Consider the following 11,004-nt stretch of genomic DNA (forward strand, 5'->3'; position numbering starts at 1 on the left):
GCTTCTTTCATTTTTACCTATATTTTTCATTTATGGGTATTACTTTGAGATTGAAAGCATAGATAGACAATACTGTTCCAAGAGACTATAAAGGAACTGTGTGTTGAGTGGAATCTCTAGTTTTGGTAATTTTTTCAGCATAAACTAGCTCAGCAACTTCATGAAAATATTTGGATTTTTTATTGAAATTTATACATGCTTACTCCTAATCATCGTTTCTTTCTAAAACAAGCAATAAAAAACCCTATGGAGTCAATTCCCGTATCAGGTCCAAATCTTTGGATCAAATGCAGTTCTTCCGCCTTCAAAGAACTTCCTTGTAATCCTGGAGAACCAAGATGAGCTTTCGATTTTACCAACTCCAAATCAAATTTATTCAGTGCCCAAGCTACAATGCCCTCATTTTCGCCCAGTGTTATTGTACAAGTACTGTAAACCAAAACACCGTTCAGTTTCAGGAGGTTTACCGCCTAAAATGAGTACAAAAAAGTTACCAACTAACAAGAAATTAAGATCACATAAGTAAGTAGAGCTGTTTCAAATTCAAATATAAGGCATTAAAGACAAGAAAATCAATTGAATAACACTTACTGTGGAAAATAATTTTTTCTGTAAAGCCACATATGACTTCAGCACTTTATTGGTGATATTATTTCTGAACTGTGGTCGTTTTCCAAGAGCACTGCATGGGGCATCCAGTAATATTCTATCAAAAGACTCTGCTGCAAAAGGCGGACCTTCTGAATATCTATTCAGTGATGTGGAACAGAATATTTTTGTGGAATCAGCTAGGAAGATTTGAACTTTCGCATCGAAAACTGAGCAATGTCTTTCAAGATTTTTTATTTTGCCTGGTGTTTTATCAATAGCTATTAGTGTTCCCTGCAATGCCAAAACCAATTATTGTCCCAAATATCACCCAAATTAAATTATGCATTGAGTTATATTGGAAATATGAATATTCCATTGAGTGTTTTCATTGCAAAATGTCTTTATCTAAAGTAGAACAATAGTTATTTGTTGAATAATTTCTAATTGAATATGTGATATAAAACTGTATATAACTGGCTGGAAGACTGCGGTTGATAGCCATTTGATTGCGAGATCAATAAATATAGTTTCTCTGTCTTTACCTTTTTGAAATACAACACATTGAAATATAATATTAAATTAAATCAAAGCTCTGCTTCAATAAAAATTATCATGAAATAATAATAATCTATATATATAAAAAAGGATCTATGCTTATTATTTAAGGACATCACGTTCAAAGGACTACACCAAATTGGATCGTTCTTTTTTTTTGTGTTCATTACTGCCATTAAAGAAGTTTTATACAGCAAAATATTTTCGAAAAAATAGGCTTTCCTCTTTCCTCCGACAGTGCAAACAATCATAGAGTATAATTTGACACTTCGTAGGATGTATTTTTGGTTGCCTGACAGTATGTGCACCGCTGGGGTGGGAAGCTAGTATAAAATAAAGCTACAAGGTTTTTTTTTGTATAAAACAAAATTACCTGATTTTTCATGAGTGCTGCAATATGGGTAGTTTTGTGACCTGGTGCTGCACACATGTCCAAGATAACTTCATTTGGCTGAGGATCAAGGGTATGGACACATATAACAGAAGGTAAATTTTGAAGAAGTACAGTTCCTGGAGGAAAAAGGTCATCAGATATTTGCGGACATCCAGATATGGTTTCTGATACCTCCACAGCAATTCCTCTGCAAGCCATGGAAAAATAGATTACCGAATCTCTAGTAGATCTAATTCAAATATTTTATGTTGCCAATATTGATGTGTTTGTGTTGTTGATAATATTTATGTTTTCATAATGATTCGAAGTCACTGGATTCATTGTTAAAATTGTTGAAATTTAATTGGTCATTATAAACCCAAAATGGATATCTATGCTTTACTTATTACTAGTATTAAGACTCAAGTCTATAAATTTACCTTGGATTCAAATCTGCTCCATAAAGTTGTGATCTTGGCATTTGTACAACCCCATTCCCTATGTGCAATTTCAATCCAGTAAATTCTTTCTGTAATCCTTTTTTACATGTTTTCATGAGATCTATATGAATGCTTACTAGGTCACCCTTTTGACAATCTGAAATGTTATAGGTAAAAAATGAATATAAAAAGTTTCATTGTTATATACTCATGTAATTTTTGTTTAAGTGAAACACTGAATTCTATCTTGAATTAAATTTTGGATATATTCAGAAAATACCCACTGCTCATCATTCCCAATACACCGGGTGCAAAAATATGAGCACCTCTAAGGACTGCTGCCCCACAGTCAGTATCGATTATTACTTCCTTAACATAACTATTTGACAGTTTATTTGATGTGAAATGGATAATCAGAGTATCATCTAATTCATCTGAAATATTGCAACAGATGTTTGATTTCTTTGGGACCTGAAATAACATACCTATGTTACATATATTTTAATTGGAAACAAATATCCCACAAACTCACCGAAATCAAATGCAGCTTAAGGGATTCTAAAATTGTTTCTTTCGAAGATTTCAGCTTGTTTACTCGAAAGGAAGACATTTTTGGAATTGTGCAGAGCCATTTGAAAGTTTCCTTAAATTTTGAATCCTAAAAATTACCGCCAGTTAAAACATAGAACAGCGACAAACATAGAAAACTAATAAGAAAACGTACCAAATCAACAGATGACGAATGTGATGAATCATTTTCTATTTCGTACACCAACTTTGTATCAAGTTTTTCAGTAAATGGGGAGTCTGGGTACAACATATTCTTCTATTACTCATTGACAACTTCTCATTTCGAAGAAAAACGTGGATTTCAGTTGCTGAAGAATAAAAGTATTCCAGCTGATTGATCATTTTCAGGTTAACCACACAGGCATTTCGAACTACTTTTGACTCACGTGATCCTGCCGAACCAATTGGAATTCTATACTGTCAAGACGTGGCACGAAGTACAAATTCTCCTTCTGTTTCCGCCATATTGACATTCGACAAGATTTTGGGAGGTTTAGTGGATGTGTGCATTTTTCTTTTATTATAGTGTGTTATTATAAAAGGGTATGTAAAAAATATGCAAAAGAAACGCACAAAATGTTGCACGAATTAGTGTGATCTTATATTGTGGTGATTCATAGGAAAACTGCTCAATCATCAACAAAGTACACGTTAACTGACAAGACGTGTCGGCTTCCTAATTTTCATCATATTTCCTCGTTTCGCTTCGGTTTAATTCCATTCTTCTGCTTCCAAATAATTGGGAGGAATTAGGAAATTAACTATTTAGATCAATTTCGATTCTTAAGGTATGAGATGGTGATGTCAGTTTACTCAAATATTAAATCAATATGTCAGTAGAATACATTGAATAGTAACCTCACACCGTTTTATGAGATTTTAAGTTCCTTTGTTTAATGGAGCATTACGATAAATGATTCTTCTTGGAAAAATCTAATATGCTTTTCAATTTTCAGGAAACTTAATACTGTTAAAATGGGCAATGTATTTGCGAATTTATTTAAAGGTCTCTTTGGGAAGAAGGAAATGAGAATATTGATGGTTGGTTTGGATGCTGCTGGTAAAACCACAATTTTATATAAACTTAAATTAGGAGAAATTGTTACTACAATCCCCACTATCGGTAAGTTTTATTGTTTGACTATTTTCCTGTTTATGAGCTATATCAAATGAAAATTTCTAATAGGAATTCATCCATCTTGTATAAAATGCATTAATATTTTTCAATTTACTGCTGAATAGGTGTGCTTTTTTTAATTCAACACCAATATCAGTTTTCAATTGTGTATAATGCTCATTTTATTTATGAAAGTTTTGTACTTGAAATCTTATTAGAATTTTTGACACATCATCATTTTTATGTGATTAACCATTTTTCTTTCAAATCTGTTTTTTGATATACATGAATGTAGAATGTAAAGAACTAAATGTAATTTTTTTAAATCTTCAAATCTTGGTTATACTCGATAAAAATTAGAAAAAATATATATTTAATCAATCTCATAAATTTTTATTTGAAGAGTTTTTCATGTGAACGATTTGGAAAAGTTAATCACAGCTGATGATAATTTATGTTGAAGGAAGTAAAGAAAATTTAACTTCTATATGTGATTTTCCACATATTCACTCTTTGTCATAAGATGTGTATTTTCTCGGTAATATTCCTTATGTAAGCAAACCAACAAACCACAATTAAATTTATTCACCTTCTAAAGGAATTATTAGTCATACTGGACCAACAACAGGTACAATGAAATTTTGTGTAAATTTTGTTGTTGATATTGTCTTTCATATTTGGAAGGACTTTAAGCTTTCTTATAAATAGTAGATATTATTATGATACAAACTGCTGAAAGAAATTTTATTGTTAGTAGTAAAAAATTATTCAATTTTTTTATGTTTCTTTGGGTTTCATCAAGAATTAGCCTTCAACTTCTCTATTTTTTCAGGGTTCAATGTTGAAACTGTAGAATATAAGAACATTAGTTTTACTGTATGGGATGTTGGTGGCCAAGACAAAATTAGGCCATTGTGGAGACACTACTTCCAAAACACACAGGTAAAAAAAATTGCAATTTCCATTGACCACTAAAATAATTGATATTCATTCATAAATTGCAATTAATCAATTGCTTATTGAAATCAACTTGTATAAATATATTAGAATAAGTAATGATTATTTGGTGATGTCAAACTAAAAAAAATAATAAAGAATAGAAATAGCATTCGAGTCGCACTTCACCAATTCTAAGATGTATTTCAATATGATTCATCATATAAAATTTAGTTTTGAACACATTAGTATTCTCTTTTGATTTTCCTCAAAAACTTTCCAAAATATAGGTTAGCTATCAGAATTGTTATCTTGGTTATTAGCTTGATATCTTCTATATTGAAAATTATTCTTGAAATGAGTATCTAATATTCGAACTGATTATTTTCAAATCAATACAAGTGAGTCTTCAATATTAACAGATTTTTCAGGTTTTGAAATATAATATTTCTTTAATTTGAGTTTTTTAATATTCTTTCAAGGAACATTTAGTCTGTATTACAATTTCAACAATATGGAATTTGATGATATGAAAAAATGTTCCTATTTTTTGATATTCTCATAGATTGGACAAGAACGATCTGTACATTTTGATATAATGATTTTTAGATTTATTTACTAAAAATCACTCTTATAATGCAGTCCTATTAACAAGTGATAAACAAAAGTTAATAAGTGGTGATCACAATATCGTCGGCTAAGAGTGTAAATCTGCTATGTCCATAATGAACAATTTTACAGGAGACCAAAAAAACCGTACAGTAAGTGTTATAATAATAATAAGAGAGTTTATTCATAAAAATACATGCAATAAACTCTATTGAATGTATTTTCATGAATAACCTCTCTTATTATTATTATAACACTTACTGTACGGTTTTTTTGGTCTCCTGTAAAATTGTTCATTATGGACATAGCAGATTCACACTCTTAGCCGACGATATGTTTTATCTGCATTTAGTATTTCTCTGTGAATTTTGATAATTTCTACAATAAAAATATGCTATTTTGTTAATTTGAACAGATTGATTTTTCTGTAGCCAGATAATTGAAAATTGAAACATCGAATTCTAACCTCAATTAGATTATTATAATAATAAGTAATCAAAATGATCTGCCCCAAAAAAATGATTGAATCAATACTGAAAACAATCCATTTGTATATAACACTCGACTCAACAAAAAAATCTGTCAGAATTCCTATATTTTTCGGTTTCTTTCATAGTGAGATATTTAGTTTTTCAGTTGAAAATGTTTTCTAACGCAGTGTATTTGTTCTACAGGGCCTAATTTTCGTAGTTGATAGCAACGATAGAGAGCGTATTGGTGAAGCTAAAGACGAATTGATGCGCATGTTAGCAGAAGACGAACTCAGAGATGCTGTATTACTTATATTTGCTAACAAACAAGATTTGCCAAACGCAATGAACGCAGCGGAAATAACTGACAAACTGGGTCTCCATTCTTTGAGAAATCGCAACTGGTACATTCAAGCGACTTGTGCAACCAGCGGAGATGGGCTCTACGAAGGTCTAGATTGGCTCTCCAATCAGCTCAAGAATGCCCACCATTAGTACAGTGTTTTATTTCAATCACACTAATGTGATTGTGTATCAGACTTAAGTGTTACTTTACCATATGTTGCAATTCGACTGTTCTCCTCAAACCAATCACCTGTTGTCTCCTTACTGTTTGCCAACATACTATCCTCGGTCAATAAAATTATTAACATTATAGTTAGGCCTTTTTTTTTTTCATTAATTTTAGTGCATGTGTATGTGGTCAAACAGTATGCTTAGATTAACTTTAGTTTTATTCACTATCGTATTTTATATTTATTTTGGTAATGCAGATTTACGTTGTACATCTTAGGTTTTGTATAAGACACTTGTACAGTCTCTATTTGTATTAATAAAAATGATTGAAAAGGTATGTCTGTAACATATGGTAGGTTCCCTGATTTTTTTACTGATGGGCAAGTTAACGTACATTTTTGATTCTAAATAACTCTATTGGTTTCTGTTGGAGCTAGGAAACGATAGATTAGATTCGATTTAGCCTTAATTATTTTAAAATCAGAGGAAAATGTAATTCAACCTAGTGTGAATATTTTGTATTAGACTTCAAACTGGTCAGGTTTACATAACCTCAGATCAATAGGGAAATCCTGTGTTTCCACCATTTCATTTCACTTTCAGCATTTTAGGGTATGGACTTTTGAAACTGTTGAAGAACCAGGATATAATTTTTTTTAACACATTGACATCTTTGAAGGAGTTATTTATAACAATTATGTATGGAGTTATGCCCAGCAAAGAGCTTAGCTCAATGTAAGATTATCTCGTTGTTCGAATTGGAATTAAAATTATTTAAAAATTTGAACAATTTTTGGTAGTTTGTCTTCATTTTGAATTTTCGATTACTCACAAATATTGGCATATGTTGATGGAGTAATTTATTGAAAAAAAAAATGAATTGTATTTTTTCGGCTGAATCAGTTTCGTTGACATTCCCGTTTATCATGCTGTATTTCAAATGGATATACTATTAAAATTATTGTCGATAATTTATATTATGCATAATTAAATTGTATTCGAGACTTATCATTCTTCATTGAAAAACACCTTAATGAATCTTATTACCATTGGATATACTTTCCTTCAAAGAAGAGTTCTACTGATGCAAATTATTCAGCAAATAAGTAACATTGATTGCCATGAACTCTTGGGCAGGTACTCCTCAAATAAACAGTAATATAATTCAGAACTTGCACTTTTTTTACCTACATTATTACTTATTACTAAAATTATACCAATTCCAGTAACTGCTTTTAGTTTTTTAAAGTTCAGTATTTTTTTGCTTCACTATTTTATGAATATTTAATTCATATTGATTTGATTATTGAAAATTTGAATTAATTATTCAGATTTGTAACTACTGGTTCGTACATTTTCCTTCAAATTTTCAACTCGAGTAGCTTTTTGTGGCTTTATTATACTCAGGAAAAATGAGTGCAAATGATGAACACTTGTGTCACGAAATCTCTTGTAAATTCTTTATTGAAGTAGTTTATCAATAGTACGTTGCCTCTTCAATTTAAAAATTATTATTGTAATTCCATACTTCACTTGCTGGTTCGTGTGAGAGAAAGGTTTTCTTCAGTTTATTACTATAATCTCCAATCATATCTATTTGTTTCATGAAATAGTGAATTCATTAAAAAAATTGCGTTGATAAATCTAAGAATTGATTTCGAGTGAAGGATTAATAGTTCAAATGAAATTTTGGAAATCTATTTCATATTAAAGTGAAGAACTTCAAAACCATGAATGCCTTATGCCCGCCACTCACGAAGCGTTTCTTCAAGCGTTTGGTAGCAAGCGTCGAAGAGATTCCAGTCGGGCAGTCAAGTTCATACTCTGATTTACAGTCGTACGGCCGTATCCCGAGCTGTCTGACTGGAATCTCTTCGACGCTTGCTACCAAACGCTTGAAGAAACGCTTCGTGAGTGGCGGGCATAAGTAAATTTCAGAAGCGGCCTGATCGCTTGAATTCAACAAATAATAATTTACTCAAATGGTTTATGGAATGAAACGTTGTGTATGCAATCCAAAATACTAAAGTGAACCAGAGATTGCTCAGGGATCAGTCGGTACAGTTTCGGGTACAGTTTCATAAAAGAATAAAACGAATTGAAAATGGATTTAAAGTTTAATTGGACTTATTGGTGGCTTTTATCTATTGACAGATTTACAATATTATGGAATCTGATATACATCTCATTCAAATCGAGGGGTAGTTCTGTTAGCGACGGCACTGGGTGGTGTATATATATTTGAACGGCCGATATGCTTGATGAGTTATAGGTTGCTAAAAAAAACACAGGTATTATTTTATGAGTTGTAGTGATAATTGTCCTATATGCTTAAAGAGCATATTACTTCCTAGTCCACCAAGGAAGCATACTGTGATCACTTTTAGAATCATTGATCTCCGATTTCGTGTCTACAAATCCTTATAATAATCTTAACTTTTATAATTCTTACTCGATTTTTATAAAATTCGCTATGCGTAAGTTGGATATGCCAAGCGCAAAAAGGGTATCCCTTCTGTTGCGTTCTGCTGTCCAAAATTGATGAAATTTGGTATAGATTATGGGTATTCAAATGATTCGCAAACGTGATATTCCTTGAACCTCGAAATATTTCTTTTTAATTGTTCTTTATTGATGGGATTCGGTATGGTTCATCGGGTTGGGTCATAAGTGTTTCCAAAAGATTCAAGCTCTTTCGGAATATGTGTATATGTACCTCATTAATATGAAAATTAGATAATTCCTGGAACTTCAAGATTTTGTGTTCTACTGGTCTGATTTCAATGAAATTTAAAATGGGTATTTGGACTAGGACATAAATGATTTCATAGTATAATTTCAGCTTCTTTTCAAATATAAGGTGCTTGTTGGGCTTGCATAAATTAGAACTTCTCGGGGGATACGTTTAAAAATAATAACATATTTATTGATCCTTTGTGATCCCAGTGATCTACCGGCATAGTGACAGGATCCAAGGGGCGGAGCCCCTTCAGCGAGCAGAGCGAGTCTTATATAGATATAGCGCTTCCGCTAAGAATCCAGGTATGTAGGTATACAAAATCACAGCCTAAACGGGACCATATTGATTCTAGCTAGAGCAAAAATGACAAGAATGAGACCCCCCTCGAAATCGTCTCGAAGCCCCAGGAAAACTTCCAAACCTTAGATTTTCCTCGCGGTATACGGGGTGTTGCGGATTATTTTGACATTCAAGTCTCATTCATTTGTGGGTAATTTGAGAGTATACCACGACGAAAAATTCTGAGGGCCACAATCTCATATTTGATTAGTTATTATCTCGATATGTGAGGTGTGATGTTTTCTTTAATGATAGAAATTTTGATATTCTTTCTTTCAACCATTTTCTCATCATGAAAAGTTATTTGCATCAAATATTTTCATGTGGGCAGGGCCAAATGGTAGGTCCTAGGAAAAAAAGTCATATGGAGTACCCCTCTTAGGATCAAACGATCATACCGAGTGGATCGCCTGAAATCAGCTCACGATCCTGAAAAGAAATTCTTTTTCTTGACGAAAATCCAGTGAGGGATCTACCGGCATAGTGACGGGGTCCAAGGGGCGGATCCCCTTCGGTGAGCAAAGTGAGTTTCTTAATATCACGCCATCGAAATGTTAGTCGATTTGTGTCTGTATCATGAAGTTATTCTCGATTAAACATGTCAGCTACGAGCCAATTCTCGTTATTTGCGGGAGGTTTCAATTTTCTGCTTTAATTTGAAGAAATCTGCGGCTGAGGCTCATCGAATACTCTCAAATACCTAGGGTGAGGCCGCTATTAGTGAAAGAACGTGCTGAGAGTGGTTTCAACGCATCAAAATCGGTGATTTTGACGTCGAAGACCAGAGAATGACGGTGGAAGAGAGAAGGTTTTCGAAGATGCAGAATTGGAGGCATTACTTAATCAAGACTCGTGTCAAACGTAACAAGAATTGGCAGAATCATTGGAAATGACGCAACAAAAAATTTCGAAATGCCTGAAAGTCATGGGAATGATTCAGAAACGAAGAAATTGGATTTCGTACGAGTTGAATCCGAGATATGTTGAACGGTGTTTGTTTGCTTGTGAACAGCTGCTTCCAAGGAAATATGGAAGGGATTTCTGCTTCGCATTATGACTGGATACGAAAAATGGGTTCATTACGATAATCTCAAGCGCAGAAAATCATGGAGATATCCCGGCTATATTTTCACGTCGACGGCCATACCGAATATTCATGGTCCCAAGGTCATGCTCAGTATTTGGAGGGACCAGCTCGGCGTAGTGTATTATGAGTTGTTGAAACCGACTGAAACAATCACGGGCGATCGTTATCGAGCACAATTAATGCGTTTGAGCCGAGCATTGAAAGAAAAATGACCGCAATACAACGAGAGACATGATAAAGTGATTTTACAGCATGACAATTCTCGACATCATGTTGCGAAAGTGGTCAAGACATACTTGGACAAGTTGAAATGGAAAGTATTCTTCAGACGTTGCTTCCTCGGACTATCATTTGTTTCGATCAATGGCACACGTCCTGGCTGACCAGGATGAAGTAGTAAAAAAATGGATCGATTCGTGGATCGCTTCAAAAGATGACCAGTTTTGTCAACGCAGGATTCGTACGCTGCCCGAAAGATGGGAGAAATAAGTAGTGGCCAACAGTAGACAATACATAAACAATGGTTTTAACGTCTGTATATTACCATATTAAATTAATTTCACGGCATTCAGACAATTTTTTCAATTTTCGAAAAAGTATCTCCCCGAGCGGGACTCGAACCCGCAACCTTCGAATTATCAGTCCGATGCTCTCGCCTTTG

At 33.1% G+C, this 11,004-nt stretch overlaps 2 protein-coding genes across 3 annotated transcripts; one reads left to right on the top strand and one right to left on the bottom strand.

The window, feature by feature from the left end:
- Positions 1-162: 162 nt before the first annotated feature.
- LOC123681347 (tRNA (cytosine(72)-C(5))-methyltransferase NSUN6) lies at positions 163-2,825 on the bottom strand. Its single transcript, XM_045619704.1, has 7 exons — positions 2,684-2,825; positions 2,492-2,617; positions 2,244-2,430; positions 1,960-2,116; positions 1,520-1,727; positions 592-882; positions 163-470 (listed from the first exon to the last, which is right to left on the bottom strand). The coding sequence occupies exons 1-7, from the start codon at positions 2,777-2,779 to the stop codon at positions 210-212; spliced, it is 1,326 nt and encodes a 441-aa protein (XP_045475660.1). The 5' UTR covers positions 2,780-2,825; the 3' UTR covers positions 163-209.
- Positions 2,826-2,934: 109 nt separating this feature from the next.
- LOC123681348 (ADP-ribosylation factor 1) lies at positions 2,935-7,181 on the top strand. 2 transcript variants are annotated; one of them, XM_045619706.1, is made up of 4 exons: positions 2,935-3,072; positions 3,486-3,652; positions 4,479-4,588; positions 5,866-7,181. In XM_045619706.1, exons 2-4 carry the CDS (start codon positions 3,505-3,507, stop codon positions 6,154-6,156), a joined length of 549 nt encoding a protein of 182 aa, XP_045475662.1. In that variant the 5' UTR covers positions 2,935-3,072; positions 3,486-3,504; the 3' UTR covers positions 6,157-7,181. The 2 variants fall into 2 exon arrangements, with proteins under 2 accessions (XP_045475662.1, XP_045475661.1); XM_045619705.1 differs by having other exon boundaries at positions 2,998-3,317.
- Positions 7,182-11,004: the final 3,823 nt, after the last annotated feature.

The sequence above is a fragment of the Harmonia axyridis genome, chromosome 5 (assembly GCF_914767665.1).
Source record: "Harmonia axyridis chromosome 5, icHarAxyr1.1, whole genome shotgun sequence".
Lineage (NCBI taxonomy): Eukaryota > Metazoa > Arthropoda > Insecta > Coleoptera > Coccinellidae > Harmonia > Harmonia axyridis.